This window comes from Canis aureus, chromosome 9, assembly GCF_053574225.1.
Source record: "Canis aureus isolate CA01 chromosome 9, VMU_Caureus_v.1.0, whole genome shotgun sequence".
NCBI lineage: Eukaryota > Metazoa > Chordata > Mammalia > Carnivora > Canidae > Canis > Canis aureus.
Window position 1 is genome coordinate 18,992,631 of NC_135619.1, and position 25,807 is coordinate 19,018,437.

The 25,807-nt window shown below is 36.2% G+C and overlaps 1 protein-coding gene across 9 annotated transcripts in view; it reads right to left on the reverse strand.

Moving 5' to 3' along the window:
• Positions 1–23,624, reverse strand: part of SLC25A21 (solute carrier family 25 member 21) — a 470,571-nt gene extending 446,947 nt beyond the window's left edge. For 2 of the 9 annotated variants that reach the window (XM_077909077.1, XM_077909082.1), the window contains exon 1: positions 22,907–23,615. In XM_077909077.1, coding sequence (XP_077765203.1) covers positions 22,907–22,976 — 70 coding nt within the window. In that variant the 5' untranslated portion in view covers positions 22,977–23,615. Of the gene's footprint in view, positions 1–11,712; positions 11,834–22,906 lie in introns of all 9 variants that reach the window. The other 7 variants (XM_077909081.1, XM_077909086.1, XM_077909079.1 and 4 more) reach the window with 7 other exon arrangements.
• Positions 23,625–25,807: the final 2,183 nt, after the last annotated feature.

The following is a 25,807-nucleotide window of genomic DNA, read 5'->3' on the forward strand; positions in this document are numbered from 1 at the left end:
TGGAGTTTTGTGATTTTGAGTGAAGCCTCTGGAATTCAAACCCAGAATCTGCCACTTACAACACGAACAAAAGTTACTTAACTTCTCTTTTCTTCAGTTTCCTTATTTGTAAAATAAAGTTGTTGACAGGTCCCAGAAAACCTGATTCTGCTCTAATCTTAGAAAATACCTACCACATAGTAAATGCTTAATAAATGCTAGGCACTATGATAATAATAATAATTATTATTATTTATACAGTTGTCTTAGGTCAGTGACTAGTCTATCTTGAATATCTGTATTAACATTACCTGTCTTAGCTTAAAAATCCTTTGGCTGTTGAGAGGAGAGAAGGATGTACATCTAATCAAAGGTTTTGAATGATACCTAGCACAGAACCAAATTCTATTATAACTTAGAAACAAACCTTTAGTAACCTAGGGAGACGCTCCAATTTCCTGACTATACTCTAGTAATCATCTTACTCTATATTCTCCACTGTCTTTAAGATGACCCACCTTCAACTATTAATTGTAATGGCCTTATATTATGTTTATCTCACCTTGAAATCTCATCAAAAACAAACAGTAGAAAAGAAAGAATTTGAATAGCCTTTCGTGCCTATGTATACTATCCAAGAAGAAACAGAAAGTGCCTACTTATTTATCCAGACTTCAATGAATCCAGGAAACAAAATTTGTCTCTCTTACTATTAACTAAAGATATGGATATTCCTATGAACCAGAGACACTGTTACAATTATTTAAAACTATTTCAATGATCCAGCAATCACACTCCTAGGTATTTACGCAAATGAGTTGAAAACCTTATATCCACACAAAAATCTATACACAAACGTTTATAGCAGCCTTATTCATAATTGTCAAAACGTGAAAGCAAACAAGTCCTTCAATATATAAATCAATAGACAAATTGTGATATATCCCATACAATGGAATGTTACTCAGCCATGAAAAGACATAGGGAGACTTAAATGCATTTTGCTTAATGAAAGAAGACAGTCTGAAAAGGCTACATACTGTATGACTCTAGCTATGTAACATTCTGAAAAGGAAAAACTAAAGAGATAATAAAAAGGCCATGATTGTCAGAGGTTGTGGGGGCAGGGATGAATAGGTGGAACAGAAGGGATTTTCAAGTACTGAAACTATTTTGTAATATTCTGTAATGGCAGATACATGGCACTACACAATTGGCAAAATCAATATGGTATTGATTTTTTAAAAGCTAGTATTTTAAAATGCTACATTTACATTTAAGAAATACTGTTTATACATTTGTCAATTACATTTCTTTCCAAAATTTAATTTTGCCCATATGCAAAAATTCCAATTTTAGTTCATTGTTGGAAGCATTAAACATCAGCTGATTTTAAAACTTTCTTATTGTTTATGTCAAGTATGTGAGTATATTAGGTTGAAATACAAGAAAATAAGAAAACCTCCTTTAGTGGCTCCCAAATGGATCCTGATTTGTGCCAGCTGTCTGATTTTTATACATTGCTACATTACAGGATCTTGAGTAAATCCAAAAAGAATTGGTTGATCATCACTACTATGTAGTCTGCTTTATCTAGGAATTAATCTGGCAATTATCTCTGTTACTATCTAAGGTAAATTATATCATTAAAGTAGCCAAATGGCATCAACCCTTCTTTAAAAGTTATGGTCTACTACGCCATTTAGTATGTTTGTATATCAATGAATTAGTTTTACAGGGCTTCCTTAACCAATGACACTCAACAGAAAATGTATAAAACAATTCAAGCATGCTAAAGATGTATCACCCATTAGGGACACACTCATCAATGTCAATAAAATAGTATTCCATTTATAAAAAAAAAAAAAAAAAACTTTCATTTATGTTGCTTGGATTCCTAGATATTTTTGGCTTCATTTTGCCCCAAAACTTGTTTCTAAAAATACTTTGCACATGATGGGATGAGCACTGGGTGTTATACACAACTGATAAATTAGTGAACACTATACCTGAAACTAATGATATACTATATTTTGGCTAATTGAATCTAAATTTAAAAAATATTTTGCAGATATTCCACTTACTTCTTTCTTAAGTGATCATCAGCCACTTTGAGAGTTAACAGTTACTCTATTAAAGTGACAACAGAACCAGATGTAATATCCCATCCCCCCAAATGCATTTATTCCCCAGGTGATTTTTAAAAAGCTACCAAAGAAACACAATCCCACCTTCAGAGCACTGAGACAAGAGGAAAAACAATAGAAGAGATAAAGAAAAAGAAACAACAATAGTTCTCCTAGAAGTTTTAACTCATGAACTACCACCTCAAGTAAATTATGCACTTTGGCATTGCATTCAAAGGAATCATTCAAAATTCAAAACACAAGGCCTTTATGTCTCATTTTTATGTAAACCAATTTCCAACATAAATAATTTTTAATAACTACTTAAAATTTGAGAGAAAATATGTAGGTATTCTTTACAGATCATGTTTTTTAAATTATCACTTCCATAGCAGGGCACCTGGCTGGCTCAGTTGGTAAAGCATGTGACTTTTGATCTTGGGGTCATGAGTTCAAGCCTGTTGGGTATAAAGCTTACTTAAAAGAAGAAAAAAAAAGAAAACAATGACTAGTGAATTTACATGTCTTCCTAATGCCAGAAAAACTGAATAAACTGAAAAATTCAGTTGATCTATAATTACATAGCAATGTAATATCCAGTAAAGCATTTTAGCTGTTGATGAAAATGACAATATGCTAATAGCTGTATAGCTCTGACTTAAACACATTTTTCACATACAGTGATTTACTGTCTTTGGACAATATCTCTCATCTTTTATATATTTCATTCTACTCAGTTACCTATATGTTTCTAATTGCTCCATCTGCTAATTTCTCTTCACTGAAATGTCAAATATCGTTTATGAGCTCCTTTAAAACCTTGCCAATAATACTAACTACATACTATATTGGTTTTCATAAGGAAAAATTAGTTTTTGAAGAAGGAAAAACTATTTAAAATGTTTATATTATATCCTACAAAATAATCTTCAACTGAATTTTTTTGGTAAACTATGTTGCAGTCTTCTACCAACGTTCTTTGGTTCAGTATAAATGATATGGTAAATTTGCATTCAAATTCATGGAACTTTTCAAATCTGTTTCCCATTTAGCTGGCCAGCCAAAAACAATATTTTCATTTGTAAACAGCTGTTTCATAATCAGCTCTTTTGTACTATGTGAAACTCCATAAAAAAATAGAAAATTTTATTTAAAATACAAGAATTGCATTAATCCACTGCAAATCATTGATTAGTTTTTGTATACTACCACACAGTTTAACTTATAAGGAAAGATTTTAAGGAAAATTTAATCTTGTGTCCAAATATAACATTACTTTAAACATGAGGTCATCTAAACATCTGTCTCCAATATATCACTGGGGATTTAAATCAAAAGTCTGCTAAACATGTACAATCATTTTGAAAATAAATAACAGGACAAATTTTGTCTTGATTATGATTATCATGCATTTTAAAAGGAAACATTTATTCTAATAAGAGAAGTCTGAACTAATTTAAACTTTATTGACATTAGCTTAAAATAGTTTCATACAAGACTAAGAGATATATTTCATTTATTTGCTGCTTAACAATACTTATATTTTAACTTGTCAACATTAAATGCTTTTCCTTTAGCTTTTCATAGTATTCTTTATCTTTGCAAAATATTCAAGAAAAATTTTCAAGACATAAAATATTTCCACTCAGTAACTGAAAAAACTAATAATAGTCATTCTGAACTTTCCTTCCTTTAGGGCAACTATGAATCCTCAACAAGAATTAAAATGGTTCTATCCATTTAGCTGACTCCTGCTTTATGCTTTAAAGTAATATGAATATGGCTAATTATAAAAGACAGTTAGGGCAATAACTTTACTCCAAGACTTTACAATCAGCAAAAATTAGATGTATTTTGAGGAGAGTTTAATTAAGCTTAAACTCTGTATCTTACTGTAGAATTTAATTTGTGTCTAGTAAGTGTGGGTATTTTAAATTCAGCAACAGGATTACTACTACCAGTTAACTACTTGAGATGAATTAGCATTAAAAATAAACAAAAATGCTTAATCTTCAAAAGTTTCTGCCAGTACTAAAATGAACTTTAGCTGTTGAAAAGCTGGAGAAAAACAAATTAAAGCATATATAAGAATAATATATTCTTAGAAAAATACTATAGCATTCTCTCCTGTGGCAGAAATCACCAGAAAATTCAGCTGAAAGGGATACTAATGTCCAGGGTGATCATGCATCTAGTAGGCTGCTACAAAATATAACTGTAGAAAATGATCATTATAGGTTTCTGAACTACCTCTTTTCTTCTTCCTGCCTATGTCTTGGAAGACTTAACAGCTTTGGCCATGGCAATTTCAGGTCATGGATTCTACCTTGGTCGACACAGGCTAAGAACTTCAAAGTCCACTCATGACACTGTGTACACAATTCTTTAAAGGCAACAAGTGTGTCTTACTCGCCTTGGGTACCCATTGCCTAGAACTCCATTTGTCACATATCTGCAGCTTGATAATGCTTGATAAATGCATGAATGAGTTAATGAGAGGACTGACTAGAAAATAAGAATCTTTGCTCTAGTTGAGTTGAAACTGCCTACTAATAAACTGCCTTAGTTTTCCCTCCTATAAAATGAGGCTAATTCTTGAACTGTGTCCTCACAGAGGTATTGTGAGAATTGAAAAAAAAAAATACATACAAAATTATCTGGAAAACTAGCAGTAGTAAACAAGTGTGATTGTTTTAATGATCATCAACAGTATATATAGGTTAAAACTGTATACATAGAGAAAAAGACACTGTGAGAGTACTTTCATTTTTTTAACATCGTAAGATCTTGAAAATTAATAATTAATGTCTTTTGGATTACTAGGAAGAAAGTCATGTTTTCTTATATAGTTAATACAATTGAGTTTTTCCTGGATCTTCACCTTCCCATTCCAAAAAGTTTAACACTATAATGAATGGCTAAGGATGCTGATTCAGCATAAGCAATATAAAAGCATGTATTCTCATGTTGCCATTGTTTTTCCCTCAAATTCAAACAAACATGGATATGAACTAAGTGGGATGTGTTTGAATTATATTGATCTTTGTGTTAAAATAGTATAGATTTGTCTTTATGACTGCCAATTATCTCCCTTTTTTAAAAAAAAGCCACTAAAATATAAAAGTAATTTTGCTATAGCATAGTTTCAACTTATATAACTCTCACATTGAAACTGTGGGTTCCCACATATTTTACAATTTTCCATGTCTCTTAGTATTTGCTCTACTATGATGTTGATAAAAAGCGGCCCCTTGAAAAATCACTAAATTGGCTTTGCCCTCTTCAGTTATTTAAAATATTTGTAACAAAACTTGCAAGGTACAATGTGTCACTTTTATACATTTTTGTCTGAGTGCTTTAATATAATACAGTCCCACCTTCAGGGACAGTATTTCTCAACCTCAGCTGCACATTGGAATCAGCTGAAGCACTTTAAAAATGCCAAATCCTGGGCCCAACTCCGAAGATGCTGATTTAGTTGATCTGGACTATGGCCCTGGCATCAGGATCTTTTAAAACTACCCAGGTGATTCTAATGTGCAGTCAAGGCTGAGAACCAGTGCTTTGGAAGTTTACAGTCTTGTACAAGAGATTGCTAATAACAGCAACAAACCATCAATTTATGGAGTGCTTACTTGTGCCAAGAAGCAGGCTAAGCACTCTCTGTGCATTATCTCAATTAATTTGCAACAACCTTATGAAGAAAGATTCTGTTACTAATTCCTACTTTATGAATAAGGACCTGAAGATTAGAAAGATTAAGAAACTCTCCCAAGGTCCCACCGCTGTTAATTGGCCGAGAGAGAATGTAAAGACAGTTCTGTCCAACTCCAGAGGAGGAACTCTTCATCACTGACGACCATCATGGTAGAAACTATGCCATAAACCAGATGTTTAAAAAAGGCAAGTCAGAGTGCTAGTGAACAGAAGAAGTGTCAGAAGAATTAGCTTTGGGATACAAAAACACTAAAATTAGCAAGATATTGGAAATGCCAATTTTTCTCCCAAGCCTGACTGTCAGAATAAATTGTTAACTTTCTCAAAATAGTAGTATTGGAGGAAAAGAACACTCCCAAGGCAGTGTTCTGGTCTAGCTGCATACCTCTCAGTTGTCATGGACACAGGAAGGAACAATGAAATCATTATTTGACTATTATTTTTTAGTTGCTAGTCAGCATATGATTCTGTCTGTAAACTGCATCTCTGCATTCCCTACGGATCAGGGGAGCTGTCCCTCCTGGTAGTGACAGAATAACCACAAACAAAACAATCCTTCTCAGGGGAAAGCCATCTTTATCTGTCAGTATTAGTCAGTTGAGAAACAGAGCTGCAAGCAGCTGAAAAAACAGTTTGACTGTTTTAAGTTTACAGGTGGCCTTATAATGGAAATTTTTACACACTGAAATTCCTTTTTCAAGTTAAAAAAGTTTGGACAAAAAGGGACAAAATTTGGCAGTATTTTAATGCAATGCTTCTAACCAGCTTGCAAAAACAAAATATCAAATTTTAGTGAAGCTTGGTGAACCAAGCACCCGCCTTCTGGCAAACAGACTCAGTTAAATATTACCACTCCTTCTGTGCTGAAAATTCCTCATGGCTAAAATCAGATCAGCCACACTTATCACAGGGCCTGGTATATACAAGACAGTTAAGAAATTCAAGGATGTTGAGAAGAATTAATTTAAAAATAATTTTAATAGAAAATTGTACACACAGAAACATAATGTCAACATGTAAATAATAGGATAGCTGCTTAAAGCCCAGCTAAAAAGTATTTGTGTGCTCTGTGTGTGTGTGTGTATGTGTGTGTGTGTATTGAAGGCAGGATGAGAAAAGAGGAGAAAGCATTTGACTAATAATTCCCCAAGTATTAGCAGCAAGAATCAGATACTTGGGGTTCCATGAAAGATACCTGTTGGGCTTTCTCCAACATTTGGGGTAACGAAGCAGACAAAGCCAGTTCATTTTGTAGGTGGCTCAAAACCTTCCCGATTGGCCTACCCCCAACTTACACTTTTTTTCTGTGCCCAAAAGGCACAGTTTGAAGCCTATCCCACGTAATAAAGTTCAATTAACTACATTTATCAATTTAGCTACTAGAATAAAATTTTCCTAGGACAAAATCAGAGTTTTAAAAAAGTCAGATTAGGAAACTATTTATGAAAGTTGGAAAGGTATGGGGTGCTTTGGTGGGAAGCCCTGGATAGGCCCCTTAGTGAGAACACTGAACCTTGGAGTTAAGAGACTAGAAAAAATACAGAAACTAAGGAGAGAAGGAGAGATGGCTAATTAACAACTTGAGTAACAATTTTGCCTTCAATTCCTGGGAAAAGAACTAACAGACCCCTGTTAATATATAAATCAGCAGTTGTCAATCAGACGGTCAGTCTCTTTCTCCCTGGCATGGGATATGGAAATAACCACATTAAAGGAAATGCCTTTACTACTTATATTGATTAATAATACTCAATGCACTTGCTCCAAATAATAATTTGTGATTTTAAGATTCCCAAAGTTATTATGAATGATAAATATTATACAACACCTACAAAAATATAAATGCCCTTCTTTCTTAAAAAAAAAAAAAAGTATGTTTCGGGGGAAGAGAATGACCCAAGTTATTTGATAGGGTGACCACTGGGATAGGAACTGAGAATCATTCCTATAGGCCCACTATGGAATACTGGAAATGAAACCTAATGACTCCATTTTGGGAATAAAAATTTAAAATTTCTGACAAAATATAAGATTATGTTATTGATATCTAGGTTTTACTTTATTTTATTTTATTTTATTTTATTTTAAATTTTTATTTATTTATGATAGGCACACAGTGAGAGAGAGAGAGGCAGAGACACAGGCAGAGGGAGAAGCAGGCTCCATGCACTGGGAGCCCGACGTGGGATTCGATCCCAGGTCTCCAGGATCGCGCCCTGGGCCAAAGGCAGGCACCAAACCGCTGCGCCACCCAGGGATCCCTATTTTATTTTATTTTTTACTGTTTTCTTTTTTTTTGTATTTTTTTTTACTGGAGTTTGACTTGCCAACATACAGCATAACACCCAGTGCTCATCCCGTTATGATATCTAGGTTTGAGAACAAAACTCTACCACCCCAAAATAAGGTTAAGTTTCTAGAAAGTAAATAGAAAAATACAGTTTACATTATAAATTATAGAACATAATTATAGTTTGCATATATTCATATAAAATGTCATTCACCTATGGATATTTTTGAAATGCTTGGAATATGCCTAAATACTTTTATATTTTCACTCTCCATTAATAACTAACATTTACTGAGTGCTTACTAAATCCTAGGCCTTTAATGATATCAACTTACCAATATGATATCAAAGGATATCAATAATAAACCTTTACATGTATCAACTCATCTGACCCTTTACCAACCTTATGAAGTAGATTGCAATGTATCCTATGGATAAAACACAGAAATGTTAAACTGCCTTCGCAACATCTAGTGAATATCAAAGCTGGGATTTAATGCTAGTCAGTAAGCATCAGAATCCCTATGGTACATTACTTCCCTATATTACCTCTTCACAAGGTAAAGTTCACTAGGAAAACATGGATGCCTCTTGATGGAGTACCCTATTTTCTTCTTTATCATCTCAGTTGTAACCATTTCATTGCTTAACTCCCACAGTATACTCAAAAGTTTGCCATATACATAACTAGTTTTGGAAAATGATGTAATTCCAAAATAAAGATCTGAAAACAAAAAGTAGGTAGATCAATACATATACATATATATATATATATATATACACACACACACATATATGTATGTATTCATATTCATATATACATATAATTTTGTGAAGTACACATATTTGTGTATATATGATATATGACTGGAAAAAAATACAACCAGCACACTAGACTTTGAGCTTGGGAAAATTAACCTATCCCCAAGTGTAAGCAAGTCAACAATAAAATAGTCTATACTTCTTATAACCGTTCCTGGGAAGCCAGGTACTGGGAAAAAAACAGGTCACAGTCAAGATCCAGGTTTGCAGAATCAATGGAACTTAGACTACATAGGATTAAAGTCCTGCCAAGATTGACTCCTTCTTAGGGCAATCAGGGCAGGAAACGTAGGACCCTTTGGAATCCCTTTTTCTTCCTTTGCCACTACTAGGAATAAAATGGAATCGTTCATTTTAGACACTGCATGGTTCCTCCAGTAATGTCTGAATTTGATGGCAGGTAAGCACTACCAATGACATGTGTTGGGCATGGAGGAAATTGCACCCACTCCTTCAAATCATTTAGGAAGCAACATACATTCTAGTATCTTGCTGAAAAGTTTAGAATTTTTTAAATTAATTAACATTCAAAATTGGGAGCCAAAATAAATTTACCATTCATTCAGTCACCTATTCATTTCAACAAATGTTTATTGAGTATCTAGCCTGTGCCATTTTCTATTTTAGGCACTAGGGAGATTGCTGGGTACCAAACAGACTAAGATTCTTATCCTCAGGGAGGTTATCATCAAGTGACAGAAATAAGAAAATGTTTTAATATCTGTCACTATTATATATCAGCTTTAGTTAACAACTAATATGCATTCTTACATTTAAATAAACATGTCACTGTTACAGGTCAATAAAACAAAAAAAACTAGGATTTCTTTAAAACTTTAATATATGGCTATTTTACAGCTATGCAATGTTAATAAGACATACATTAAAAGCGTGACTTCTTTCATGTATGTTCAAATGTAAGAATACACAAATTTATATAAAGCACATGAATCATAACAAAAAATAGAGATATTTTCCAATGTAGAAACAGTTTTGTTATTTCCAATGTAGAAATAGTTTTAATAACAACCTATTTATACCAATAACCACTGCGACTCCCAACTACTCCAACCTTGATGCTTCCTTTATTGTAGTTGTTTGCTTCACACTTCCCCTGTGGTCCTTTTCTGCTGTCTGACTATTCAGCATCCATCCATCCATCTATTTATGACACAAATATGTGCCAGAAACAACTGGAGTGAGAACCTCTAGAAATCATTACCATTTTCCCTTAGGATGAGAGCCTTTCAGAAGTTAAAACTGACATAAAACTCTTCTATGTTTTGAGACTCTTAATATATTGAAAAGCAAAGAAATGCCAACTAACAGTTATTAAAATGTAGCTTATTTTAAATGCCTACATATCACATATCATATTAATGCTTCTAACACACACAACTGCAATGAGAAAAACAATGACTTTGTGTCTAGCTTTATTTGAAAGAAATGTCAAAAGTTTAGGTTATAAGGTCCTTTGTGAATGTAAGGCCCCATTCAAATGGCCCTTCTGGTCCTGCTGGCACTCCTTCCCTCCTGGTTCATTGCCAAGGAGAAGCTAGCAGGCTATCTCTGCATATGAGAATCTCAATTTCACTCCACTCTACCTAGAGCTCTTGAAATCTCCAGGGAAGCTAATCTCAAAAGGGTTCAGAACCCTCTATTTGAGCTTAAGGATCCTAAATGCCCCAGTGTTCAGAGCTCCTATTAGTGGTATTTCACACTTATTAGGGTTTAAAAAATATATAGTTTTGTGGCTCACCCACAAATTACATAACACTGTTCTAAGGGGGAAATGCACCCTGATTGCAAACAAATAGCCTAAACCTACAGATTTTTGGAACACGACCTACATACATATTTAAGCATTACATGAAACTATATTTTTTCTCACAGAGGTAACTGCATTTTGTTTTTCTTATGTCTTGTATGTTTTTTTCTTATGTCTAATATGTTTTTCCTATACATGGTAAATGTGAGCCATTTTTTCAAAATTTTAACTTACCCACAAAAAATTTGCCATCTATTTCTAACTTACGCGAATAATGAAAAGTAATAGACCTCCTTTTTAAATTTACAATACAAAATATTTGTGTATAGTTGCTCACAAGCAGAAACTGAATCATATATTGATTATATGTCAAATATTCCATTATAGGAAGCAAATCACATTGTTTAGCATTCTCATTTACCTTAGGTCAAAAAATAAAAGTTTTATTTTCAGTGCAGCTCTGAGAAATTATCACTTCTACATGGAACATTCCCTCCACTATAAGCAAAATAAGATGCAATGAATGAGTTCAAAGCACTTGGCTTCTAAAATAGAAGATATTTTCTTTGTCTCTGCCACATTTATGGCTGATCAAGCAGGGGAACATAAGCAAAATATGTCTCAAGAGAATTGTATCATTGTGGCAAATGCAATTTGAATAAAAATAGATTTACTGCATAGATACCATATTTTAAGCACTGTGTAAGTCTTGGTTTCTACCTAAAAGGGACTCACTCTTTGAAAGACTTAAAAAACATGAATTAAATCCAGTATAATCTTTTAAATTAATCACATACACAAAAACTAAAGTAATTGTGAAAAAGCATCCATGTAGAGTAAAACAATACCACACAGTATATAAACATATCAATAAAACATTATAAATATAAACAATACTGGATAATGCCTATTTAAAAGGCCCTATTGAATGGACAAATGATCATTTTTAAAGTATAGAATATATAAATTCAGCAAGGGTCACATAGACACCATCATCACTGCTTTCTTACCATATAACTTAGGTGCCAGTATCTCTACTATTCTTTCTTTTCTTTCCCTTCTTTGCTTCTTTGTTGACCTTCTAATCTCCAATGTATGTGTGCTGAAAAGAAGTCATGCGCCAATGCAGATCTTTACAAAAACATGAAGGAAACAGAAGAAGTCTTATTCTTCCTTGATGCTTTATCAGGCAAACATGAGACTATATCGCTTTGTAAAAGAAAGTTATTGATATGATTTTGAACTTTTATATGATCATATTTCTACTTTCAACTTAAAAGAATATGAAATAAATGTTTTCTTAGCTCCACCAAAAAAAGCCCCTGCTAATCGAAATAAATCATTAAAGAGTCTTTAGTACTTCTTATATTAAGTACCTTCAAAATTCATTTTCTTCATAATTTTCCTAAAATTTCATAGTTGCATACATTTCTCATTTAGAGGGAAAGAAATAATGTGTTTAATTTACTAATCATTTTTCTAAAAAATGTTTTAAAAAATATGGGCAAGTTACACTGCCATCTTGTGGTTAGAAGTTCATTTACAGTAGCAAGGACTTCATTAATTCCACACACGTATGTATTACCTTAAAAAAAAAAATCCTGTTTGGAACTTAAGAAAATATATTCCCTACACACCTCCCTCACTTTATTATGTAAAAGCCTATTATATTGAAACAAGAAATAGCATTTTGAGTGGCTACCCTAGATAGATAAATAAAAAGAACTATGCATTTGGCACTCTAGATTTTGCTCATAGAAGCTTATAATTTACTATTAGTGTATATACATTCAAACCCTGATAATTTAAAGAAACAAAATTATGGAATGTAGGAGTTTCATTTCCACAAGGTAATCTCCAAGATCTACAAGCAATGAATATGACATTCATGCTAAAACTTATCAACAATTTTTGCTTGATTATTCAAAACTAAATTCAAAAGCAAGACCACCACAGAGAAAATAAATATTATAGCAATAAAAATAGTTGCTCCTACCTCTCTTACTCATACACATAAATTTTTTTTCCATACACAGTTAGGAATAATTAAATGAAAAAATTAATTCCAAAGTCCAGGCATCTACATTTTTCAAATGTATAATTCTCTATGATCTATGCCAGGCACCTGTTTCAAATGTTTTACAGTGGTAGGATCTAATTAGAAGGTAACACACTTCTACATCTAACTGTCTGCAGAAAGCTTTTCCTTTTTTTTCTATTTTTAAGCAAATCAACAAAATTATGGGAAGACAGTGCCATCTATAGGTGCACAAGGACAGAATGTGATTCTTCTATTCAAATGTGACTGTCCACTATGATACAGTAGCCAACTAAATGCATTGTCTTAGAAAAAAGCTCTAAAATAACTTTGCTCATTATTGAATCTCTGGAGAGATACCTGTAATTTATTCCAAAGTATTTTAACTTATTTGTACAATCATTCTCCAAATAAGAATAATAATAACAGCAGCCACATCAATAAGAACAAAAATAATACTTTCCATAATTGTATTAATCTGATTTTGATACATTTAATGATCCATAAACATTGATAATTTTTCAAGAAATATTAGTCTCATTGGCATTTATTCTCTCTCTTTTTCTCTCTCACAATGTAAAACTTTTTAAGCTTAATTCTATTTTAGGTGTCATTCATTTGTATTGAAACATATATATCATTATTATTTCTCCAAAGTTATATTCCCCCTGTAATAGTCCATTCTAGATTTTACAGACATTCCAATAAATTTGCCCTGTGTCTCACCTAAAGCTGCCAGATTTATGCAAATGAAAAAGTTCAAAACAAACCTATGTCATGCAACTTAAATTCTCTCCTTTTTCACAGCCCAGCTCACCCAGTCTGCTGTGGGGTTGCTCTCATTCTAATGAGTCATTCTGGTATCTGACCTGATTGTATAAGGTTCGTTTAACAATTACCCAAGGATTGGGGCTCAACTCATTCCTAAGCAATCGCCTGTGGAGAATGACAGAAAAGAGGTAGCTCTGCCAATGCTGACAGAGTCCTCTGATGGGTCATTCGGATTATTTTATACTTGTACTATGGCTGTCATTTAAAGGTCTGGCAAAAACAAGAAATGGTTGGTTGCACCAAAGGCAGATCTTGATCATTCATCAATTAGCGAGTTCCTAGAGCGGCCATAATATTTTAACCCAGCCTGAAGGAAAAGAGGTCTGGGGCTGCCTGATTTCTCATTTTGCACACTATGAGGATGAGTGGGATAATGGGTAGGAGTACAAGCTCTGAAGGCAAAGAGAACAGAGTTTGAGCTCCTGCTCTGTCACTGGCCTTGAGCAAGTTAGTTAATTTCTCTGAGCTTCACTTTCTTCATCCTCAAGAAATTACAAATTAATATCAATAATTTAAGCAAAGTAAGGTGCTTCATACATAATTATCATTCAATTAATGTGAGCACTTAAGATTTATCTTACTGTTTCCTGTTTGTCTTGTCATAATTATTGACTAATTAAGGAGGATCCATTTAACTCAAATAAATACCCAGAGAAGGTCACTTGCAACTTGCTATGTTAACAAAAAGAATGAGTGAGAAAGACAACTCAAAATAAGGATTAGTACAATGATACAACAGAAAAAATAGTATTTGATGGCCTGATAGGAGTACAAAATTTACCTCTGAAATGTTAAAAATGTTTAAAAATCACTAAGAATCCACATAACTCTTGACCCCATGTTATTTCTACTGTATGAGTTAGAAATCTGTATCTGTAGGACACAGAGAAGTTGGAAATATAGATGGGGAATTACCTGCAAATGAATAATATTAAAGCCACAGAACAGATGGGCTTGCTCAGGGAGGTAAGATTATATGGAGCAGAGAACTTAGAACCCTGAAGAATGCCAATTTTTGAGGAAAGGGAAGAAGAGGAACCAGCAAAGGAAACAGTAAAGAAGTGACTGGATATGAAGAGAAGAGTAACAATCATCAGTAAAGACAACTTTAAGGAGAAAAATTGGTCAGAGATGTGAAATTTTACAAAGATAGGTAAAACTAAAAATGAAAACCAGTCATTAACAGTTTGAGCAGAAAGGTAAAGACAGATATGCCAATTATAATAGGTTGGAAACCAAGTAATGAACTTTTCACAAAGGCTTCCAATGAAAGGAAGAGAGACACAGGACCATAGCTTGAGATATGGAACACAAACTTGAGAATCACAACATGATTCTCTGTGGGTTAAACTATGTCTTCCAAAAAAGATATGTTCAGGCCCTAAACCCTGGTATGTGACCTTATTCAGAAATAGGGTCTTTCCAGGTATAATCAAGTGAAAGTGAGGTCATACCAGGCGGTAGTGGGCCCTAACTCAATCCTAACTCAATGATATCCATATAACAAAGAGGGAAATTTGGACAAATAGGAAGAGAAAGCCACGCAATGACAGTCAAAGAACATAATGATTGTTACCAACTACCAGAAACTAAGAGAGAAGCATGGACCAAATTCTCCTTTGCTGCCTCCAGAAGGAACCAGCCCTCCTGGTTTTACTTTGATTTCAGACTTCTAACCTCCAGAACTGTGAGACAATACATTCCTGTTATTTTACACCATCCAGTTCATGGTACATTGATTGTTCAGTCAGCCCTAGCAAACTAATAAAAGGGATCAAAAGATACAGATTTAATAGAATACTTAGAATGTGTATAAACCATGATCACATCAAAGTATGGAAATAATTGACACAAACATAATAACTTAAAACCAAAAGGAAAAGAAATTGGCCAGAAAAATCAATTAAAATCTAGAACAATTAAGAATCTCATAGAATTTCCTTAACCTGATTTATTATTCTTTTAACGTGCCACCTACTTAATTCATAAAGATGTTTCAAAATGATTTGTGCACCTCTTTTCATTTTGGGGCCCTGGAACTAAAGACGACACATAAATTTAGAAAGTTATCATGGACCTCTCACTCAGAAGGTGGCAGACAATTTAGACCAGAAGATAATTTTTTCACTTCATTTACTAATTGGTGATAATAAAAGAAAATATTGTTAAAGGAAAGTACTGTTACAAATATTGGTTGAACCTCAGCATACTTTTCTCTCTTTAGAGTAGGATTCTAAGAATATATATTCTGTGGCTTAAGCTTCTGATATTTATTCATTAATACAGTCAACATACATTTCTGAGCATATACTATGCTCTCCCTAAAATTCCAGGTTCTCAGTGATCTGAGATGTTGAAGTCTGGGAGGGGAAGGCAGCGCAGAGGCAAAGGAGAGGAGGAAGCACTGGTTTAACATAATGTACCTAAAATGTTGTGTTAAAGTTGATTCATGTTTTTATATCAACTGAATCATGTACCCACATGTTATATTTAACGCTTTTAAAATGTTTTCCAGTGAAAGACAGTAAAATAAGAAATCCTTTGAAATGTGGTTACGCATTCATATTTTGTTCTTAAATTTGTATTTTTGAGAACTAGATTTTCTTTAAAAGAGACAAGATAGGGACACCTGGATGGCTCAGGAGTTGGGCATCTGCCTTTGGCTCAGGTCGTGATCCTGGGGTCTTGGGATCGAGTCCCTCATCGGGCTCCCTGTGAGGGGCCTGCATCTCCCTCTGCCTATGTCTCTGCCTTTCTCTGTTTCTCATGAATAAATAAAATCTTAAAAGAAAAACAGGGAAGACAAAATCATAAGAGACTCTTAACTATAGGTAACAAACTGAGGGTTGCTGGAGGGGGTGGATAGGGTAACTGGGTGATGAGCATCAAGGAGGTCACTTGAAGTAATGAGCATTGGGTGTTGTATGCAGCTGACAATTACTAAATCCTACCTCTGCAACTAATAATACAGTATATGTCAATTATATTGAATTTAAATAAAATTTTTTTTAAAAAGAGAAACAAGACTCCATTTTAATTAAACACATCCTTTAAAGGTATTTCATAATTAATTTGAGCAATAGAATTACTTCCTTCTATATGGTTAAAATAAGGAGAATTTTTCCTTCCTAATTACCCAGATAATGGGTTCCAGCCTCCCTTTGATGTATCATAGAGGATCACCTGTTTCACTACAACCTGCTATTTATTATCAAACAATTGCAGTTTCCCAAATCCTGAAGTTCCAAAGGTGCCATTTATACAAATCACATGTGTGTCCTCTTTGCACCCATTCTGAAAAAGACTTTTCCTTGATCAAAATCTTAACTTTGATTACTCCCTGGAGCATCAACTCTTTTATTACTTAGCCCAAATTAAAGTCTAGAGGACTACCAGTATACATACTGCCTGCTACGGCACTTCTTTTAACTGTATTTTAACTACTATGGGTTAAAGCAAAAAAAAAGGTAGAAATCTTGTAAAAATAAAGATACATAAGATATATAAGATCAGGAGTTTAAAGAATAAGATTTGAAATTATCCAATACCATTTTAGTTACCTTTTTAGGTAGAAAGCTTTGACTCTCTTCCATCAGTATAATGCACATTTTACCAGTACTCTCAATAGTCAATTTCCCAAAGACTTACCCATGAATCCCAGGTTTCTTTCCTCTAAAAAATGTTTTTCATTTCACTTTCTCATTTGACCCCTTGAAGGTGATAAAGGAAACAAACTGCATGAAGTACTGGAGGTGTGTCTAGTGCAAAATCAGAAAACTTGTTTCCAGAATGCTCCAACTAAATAATTTGACTAAAATATCTCCAGGAAGACACACAAAATAAAAACTGTGATTGGAGATGTGATGGGGGTGTGTGCCTACCAGATACAAGAAATGAGGGTGAACCTAGAGAGAGGAGCCTGGAAATTTTGGGAAATAAATCAGTGTCCTGCATGCACAGTGATCACATAAGAGATATATAATGAGGGGAAATGCTCTAGGAAGTTCTCTGAGTGGTACTTGCAGACTTCTGGGAATATGATTAGAAGATTCTGGGAGACAGGAGGAGGAAGGTCCTAAAGACGCCACTGTGCAAGGGAATTTAGTGTGGACAGGGCCTCAGAGGCACCCTGATAGGCTCTGGTGAGAGCACGGTCTGTCAGGGATCCAAGAGGACCTGCCAGAGACCCTGGAAAATTCTGACGTTAGAGGCAAAAGCCCAATGAGAACTTGGGGAGAATACCATCTGAGTGGGCCTACAAGGCTTCTACATAAGATGGGAAATAAGAACCCCATGAGCTTTGGAAACACTTGGAAGAAGCCAAACCGGTTATTAAGGAGAATGGGACGATCTTGAGGCAAAGCTAAGTTCTTGGCTTCGAGGAAGAGATGTGCATCTTAGGGAAACTTCCTGGAGCTCTAAAGGATAATGATGTAAAATACTGAGACCTAGGGACCTTGGGAGCTCTAGCGAGTTTGGGGGAATTCTGTCAATATTGCTGTCAGGCTACACCAATCCCTTTGGTCATTGTGAGAAACAGAAAATGATGTCCTTTCTCCCTCAGGTGGCTATATCTCTACTCTAGGATACATGAATTATGAATCAGCATGGGCTAAATTTCAGTTCCCACTTGTTCCAGTGGCCAGAGCCATTTTTCAGTATACTACCTGCCCAACTGCACATTTAGGCCCTGAATGGATTGATAATTTTCTTTTGGTTAAAAGCTAATCTTGCATCCATACACATGAAATTATTTAGAAAAAGAAACATACTATTTAGCAGAAACTCTATAAGAATTTTATTTGTAGATAAAAGAGCTCTTTTAAGAGATGTAAACTAATAAGAGATATAGAAATAATAAGGGATAGTAGACTTGATTTGATCTCTCCAGATTCTAAAAATGTCTGACAGTGGAAATAATATCCTCCTAGTCCCTCTGCTATTCTGATCTCCTACAGCAATGGTTGCATGCTTGTGCAACCATAGGCAAATTAATTAGGCCCTCTGTGCATCAGTTTCTTCACCCTGGAGTTGTGATGAGGATTAAACATGCTGATACATGTAAAGCTTAGACCTGAGTCTAGCATTTAGTATTTACTCAATGAATGTTCGTTATTTTTATTATTTGAGCCATTAGCATGTTAAGGAGAACGTTAAGCTGGATGAGGCTGTAGAGGCCATCTGCGAAACATTCATGCAGAAAATAGACAGGATTTCAATAGGTAGAGAAAATATGAGGAAAAAAATCCAGGCATTGTGAACTAAAGTGGAAAGGTAAGGTAACAACCAAGTATGGTGAACAGATCTATTCGGTAGAAACTGAGTGGCATGTGTAGGAGAGAAAAGGAAAATAAGACTGACGGCTAAATTGGGAGTACATAATGAGGTGTACAGATTCATTCTTCTCTCTTCTGCCAGTTTTAACCTGTGACCCTCTGCCAATCTGGTTTCCCCTCTATAAAATCTCTTTTCTCCATGGTCTTCTAATACAATGCTTCTGAGGCACTTCCGTGGCTCAGTCAGTTAAGTGTCTGCCTTTGGTTCAAGTCATGATACCAGAGTCCTAGGATTGAGCCTCCCCCCATCAGGCTCCCTGCTCTGTGGGGAGCCTGCTTCTCTCCCTCTGCCTGCTGCTCTCCCTGCTTGTGCTCTCTCTCTGTCAAATAAATAAATAAATAACAATAATAATAATACAGTGCTTCTAAAATGGGAAAGTGCAGACCAATGACTTAGAGTCCCTCCTATATGGCAGATTCTGATAGGGCGGGTCTGGAGTGGTGCCTGAGATCCTACACTTCTAACAAACTACAAGCTACCAGGAGCCTGCTGCTGTTAATCCACAGGCCATACTTTGAGCACCAAGGATGTAATACAATGGTCTCTTATTCTCATCCTTAATCCTCCTGCTAGTGTTTGGCCTTGCTGATCTTCCTGAAGCTCTCATCATTGGCTTCTATTGTGAATCTTATGGGATTGCTTGAAGCTGAAAATACAAACTAGAAACCTATTCTGTAAAACTTCAATTCATATTGACTTGTCTTGAGCACAGCTTTCATCATGTAAAACAAGGTTGCCATTGGTAAAAATAGCTTTATATATTAGCTATAGCTACAAGCTCAAAGCCAGTCTTTAGATGTATAATGTCCAAGCAACTGTCAGCACATCAATCTCTTTGGTCTTTTATTTATTTATTTTTAATATTTTATTTATTTGAGACACACAGAGAGAGAGAACAAGCAGGGGGAGCTTCAGAGGAAGAGGGAGAAGCATGCTCCCCACTGAGCAAAGAGCCTGATCCCAGGACCTCAGGATCACCACCTGAGCGAAGGCAGACGTTTAACCAACTGAGCCACCCAGGTGTCCTCCTTTGGTCTTTTAAATACAAATATCACAAAACATCTTTTAATGAAAGACAGATATACATCTTTATGAAAGACGTCTATTGCCCATCTCATGATGTATCTGGCTTCTCCAGAAAATAAATCTCCCCTGAAATCCCCACCCATACACATGGGCAGTGGCTACAAACGGCAGTGGTGCAGAGGTATGCCCCTGTCCAAAACCAGATTATCTTGAGTCTTTCCCAGGATTTTACACAGCACTTGAAAAAAAAAAAAAAAAAAAAAAAGCAAGTCAGTCTCTCATTGTCTCTACAGAACAGAAATCAAGAGCAGGTAAATTCAAGAGCCATTAGGAACCACACTCTGTCACATGGATGGAAGAGCAGAAAACAGCAGTCAATTGTATGAAAAAGAAACTGAGAAAGGCACCAGGAGGGCACCATATGCTGGCATGCTGACAACCTCGCACATCTCCATATAACCCTATAGGCAAGGCTAGGCCACAGTCTGACCCAAGTCTTGGTAGGATGCCCTGTGATTTCCTCTGCCCTAAGGGAAGATAAGCAGACTGGTGGGGAAGAGCTGAGAAGCGGTTTCTCCCATTATCTTATCAGAAGGCCATTTCTCATCTATCTCCCTAGTTTCAGTTGAACACAAGACTTTCCACCTCACTTCCACTTAGAGAAAGCTACAGCAGAGTGACCCACTGCTTACACCATGTATCATTTGGCCTCTTCAGTTTTGTGTTGTTTATGGAATAGGGGACAGGGAACTGACACCATAATGACTTGCTTTTCCTGTCTTTTTAAGTAATTAGCTGTCTGAATCCATTTGGTCATGTTTACTCCTTACCAGGCAAATCCATGGAAGTATGGCAAGCCGTCCTAACAACCATATTAGAATTACTTGTGACCCTATTATTAACCACCACCCTGTTGCCTTGGAAATGCTTAACCCATTTGACAAAGTGAAGAAAGGTAAGAGATGGCAAGAGTACACTTTCTGAGTTCCCTTCAGTGCTCTGGCTCCTCCAGTCTCTTCCAGGAACATATCAAGACCTTGAATTCTATGATACCGTGGTATTTCTCCAGTAAACTTCTCCAGATTTTTTCTTCCCCTTAAGAAAGCCCAGGATGTATTTTTAACCTTTACCCTCAAAAGGTCATATAATACACACATAGATGTGTTGCATTGCATTTAAAAGTATTATCAGTAATCAGAACTCCAACACAAGAGAATCAAATGTGTTTTCTCTATTAAAATTCTACCTCTCATATATTAATTTCTTTCTGGCCCTTGACCTAATATAAGTAATATGATTAGTATGCATTTACTGAAGTCCAATAAATACAAAATTTCATGAAAATGTTATTGTCCAAGTAGAACACATGATTCCTTTTCTAATTATTCTCATCATGTATCAATAATTCCATAGTACTAAATATATAAATCAACTATGCTACGTTTAATTCACCTTAGAAATATACTAATTTTCATTCATATTAATTACAACTGTAAGAGCATGATGGAATCATACATTATATTTGTGCCAAATACTTATTATCCAACAAAATAGTGTAAGCAGGATTACAATTTGATCTACTCTTAACATCCCTTGAATTTAGGTGTGCTTACCATAGAGTAGGCTCATCTAAGCCAATTACAGATGCTTCTGGATCATTAGTCATAGGCTAGGATGTTTACCAATTAGCTTTATTCTCCTATTGGGACAGCTAAGTTTTCTTTTATCAGGGTCATGGACTCTGAATCAGCTAAGTCAGGGACAGCTGGCAGAGTCTTGGACATTATGGAATTTGACCAAAATGGTGAGTAAATTGGTGAAAATTCATCATCATTACTGGAAAACAACTAAAAAGATAGACAGTGGGGCCACTAACATAATTATGGCTGGGCAAAGCACAGTCACATATAAGACGTGAATGCCTCCATTGCCATATTAATGAAATATCTTTAGTAAAATGTACGGACTGTAATTGATACATCTGGCTTTATGTGGTACTCCTGAGAATCAAGTAGTTCATGACATAGTGATAACCAGGCACAATTTATAATAGACATTTATAAAAAGTCCAAGTTTGTTTGAAAATAAATTTTACTTGTCAATGTTAAACACTAGACATCTAGTCACTCTCTTAAAATGATTTACTAGAGTTACCACAGTATAACTTATTAAGAGAATACCTACATTTATAAAAAAAAAAAAGTTTTATGGTGATAAGTGAATAACAGTAATTATACATTTATAATGAAAATGCATCACAGTCATGAAAAATTAAGTTCTCCATCAACTCATAATTTATATTTTAAAATATCTCTAACACACATTCACACAACATAATCTCCTGGGTTAGTAACTTTCCCTAGCCACCCTTGGTAACTGTTGCCACAAATTTTTATATATTTATAACTATTTATAACAAATTTTTTCTGAAGGTTTTTTTTTTTTTTTCCGACAGCACAACTCTCCATATATTAAGGTGAGCGCCTCACACCAAAGGCGTTTCTGTGTGCTCACGTATGCCTTTAATTTTAATATGCCTATTGGAGACACGAAGGGCCCGAAGCAAGCCCAGTCTGCAAGGGGAAGACCCGCGGCGTCCCGAGGTCTGCACTTTGAGGAGGGAGGCAGGAGGTACGGAACAAGTACCCAGAAGAAAAAGGCCACGACTGAGAGCAAAGCGAAGTCTGACGGACGCGGGCGCGTTCCTAGTGCGGTAGCCAGCGACGCACCCAGGCCTCCTCCCGGGGGCAGGCCTTGGGGCAGCCTCGCTCGCTCTCCAGGCTCGAGGCCCGGGGGGCGGGGCACCGGCGGGCGCGGGGGCGGGGGCGACCCGACCCCGGCCCCCGGCGCCCGCCCGCCCGCTCCCGGCCTCCCGCTCCCCGTACGACCGCAGCGTGCAGTTCCGCGGAGAAGCTGCAGTGGGGAGGCCCCTCTGAGGAAGGTTTCCGGGACCCGCGGCGGGGCGGCCTTACCAGCGGAACCACCGGCCAGGATCTGGCGAGAAGCCTCTCTCGCGAAGCCAGCATTGGGCTGGGCGGACATCTTCGAAAGCCCGGGGCGGCGGAGCGGGCGAGCTCGCCGGCCTGCAAGAGCTGCTGCTGGTCCTGGCGCCGGCGGCTCCTGGGGAGGCGGCAGCCCGGCGGCCGCTCGGAGGTGACGGCTCAGGGCGCAGGCTCACAGTGCGTGATCTCCGGCGGGTGCGAACCTGCCCGCGGCTCCCCTTCAGGGCTTTCCGTCGCCGCCGCTAGGCCCCCTGGGCGCCAAGAAGGGCCTCGGCGGAGAAAGGCCTCGCGGACGGGGTCGGTCTGGCCGCCCGCGGTGATAGGGTTTGGTTTCCCAGCTTGGCGCCCAAGCGCTTCCCTATCGGGAGCCTCCTGCAGTTGGTCAGGCCCACGCGCCGCCGCTGATAACGCTCTGAGGAGGCGCCCCTGGCCTCGCGGCGGCGCTGGGGCGACCCTTGCCCTCCTTGGCAGGCCAGCGCTCCGGGAGGCCCTAAAGAACGGACAGGTGGATCCTGAAATTGTGGGTTCTAGAAGCCAGGCCAAGTTACAATTATCTTTCAATTAAGTTAATGTAGTACTTTGCGAAGAAATGGTTTGGGCCTGAGAGAATGTATCATACCTCATCGACTTGAGTTTTATTTACTGAGAAAAACGAAAGAAGAGGCCTTGTTACAAAAAAGTCTCTTCAGTACCCGAGGTCAGTAGTGCTTCTCCACGTATGATCTTAAGATCCAGCAACGTCAACGTAATGTGAGAGTTCCTAAGAAGGCAGATTCGTGGCCCCACGCCTATCCACTGAATCAGAATCTCTGGATACAGGGCTCAGAAACCTGCATTTTAGTAAGGTCTCCAGTGATTGTTAAGAGCGTTAAAGTTTGTGAACCACAGACCTAAGTAATCAAGCAATATAGGGAACTATCAGTATATTTTTTCTATGAAACATTTAATTATTCATACTAGCCCTTTAGGATATTTGGAACAACATAAATATTTATACTATTTTTAAACCATAAGTTACAAATGCTACGTAGAAGAGACACAATATTATGAAATTTTAGAAGAATACCTGCCACACCCCTAACAGGTAGGAGACGATACCAGTAAAAGGTAGAATGAGAGGATTTGGAACCGCTATTGTCATACTATTTCTTAAACATTGTATTTAATACTAAATCTATTCAGTTTGAACCATAGAGAATTGCCAATTTTGAAAGCCAGAAACAGTTGAATATCAGGAATGTAATATGGTTAAGACTTTATGTGCTTTCCAATTGAATGTGCAAAATACCGTAATTTCATATTTTGTTTTTATTTCTGAGGCTGAGCTGGGAAAACCTGGTAATAATGATATCTGACTGGTAAAATTGTCGAAAGTAAGGAATTAGATACACTTGGTGCTTATGGATCAGATATGCAAGATAAATTTTCTCTCATATTTGATTAAATATTTGATTAAAATGACTAAGCTTAAAATGTTTACCAAGGAATAGTTTTCAGAAATTTTTGCTGGTTAGCTAAAGTAAAAGCTTTTGAGGAATGTTTCAGTCTACTAATTAAATATGAAGTCTTGAGTGCAACATAGAACCACATATTCAACAAATATTGAGAACCTATTCTATACTAAGCACTAAAATCACAATTGCAGAGCTCATAGAAAACCTTTCCCTCATTTTCCGATGAGGAAACTGAGTTTCCCAGGATCACACCATGAGCTAATAATATTGCTGGGATTTGATTCCAGGATTCTCTCTTCTAAATGCAGTGGGATTGTAGATTTAAATACTAGCCACAGGCCAAACTACATTCTCTCACAGCAAAACCTAAAATAATTAAATAATTAAATAGCCTCCAAATTAATTTCACTTATTCATATATATAAATGGAGAATTTTTTAAAGTTAAAAATAAAAAGTTGCAACTTTTAAACCCAAAGGCACGCACTGAACCAAATTCTGCATTCATTCATTGAAAGTTGACTAAGCATCAGCACTTTCCTATGTGCTGGCAATGTAACACTTAAAATCCCTGATGGAGCATATAAGCTCATGGAGGAAATCCCACCATATTGCAATTTGTGTTAATTTAGTATTAAGTAAAATTTTGTCTTCCCTAGATTATTTCAGGAAATACAATAATACTTTTAGGTCAAGATTTAAAGATAGCCTTCCTCCCTCTCCCATTGGATCAGTATAAAGATACTTTTAATCAATTCCACGAGTACCTTAATCTCTGAATATCTTATCCCAAGGAGGTGGGTGCAGGTTTGTGGTCTCACAAAGACCTCAGTCTCTCAGCACCTAGGTAGATTCAGTGAGAAGACCCTTCCAGACAGAGTTCCAAATACCCTGTTAGAAAATTGCTACCTATTTTTAATCTTTTTAGGCTAGAACTGATGTTACTGAGTAAGAAAAAAAACAAAAACAAAGCCTGTTACCACATGTAATCTAGTCCTACACCTGTAGAATAGTTGAAGAGATAGGGTCTAGATATAACTATATTCTAGAGCTTGGGAGTCTGCTAATGTCCATCCATGGTCAACAAATACCCACTGCTGAGAGCTCTGATTATTAGCTATATCTCTTAATCTGCAGCCGAATTTGCCTGTGGCCAGTATTGGAATGCTGGGAGGTTTAGCACTGAGAAAAAAAAGAAGGTAAAATTTATTTGGCCTACTATTTCAGATACCCTAGATTTAATCTATCACATTCTCTTTCTATTATTATTTTATATGATGCTGTAATGTCCTGATGCTAGAGCAAAACTGCTACAGTATCAAGCTTATATTTTGATTTTATTTTTTAAAGATAGATAGATTGATTGATTTATGAAAAAGAGAGCCCATAGATGGGGGGCAGTGAGGAGGGTGGTGAGG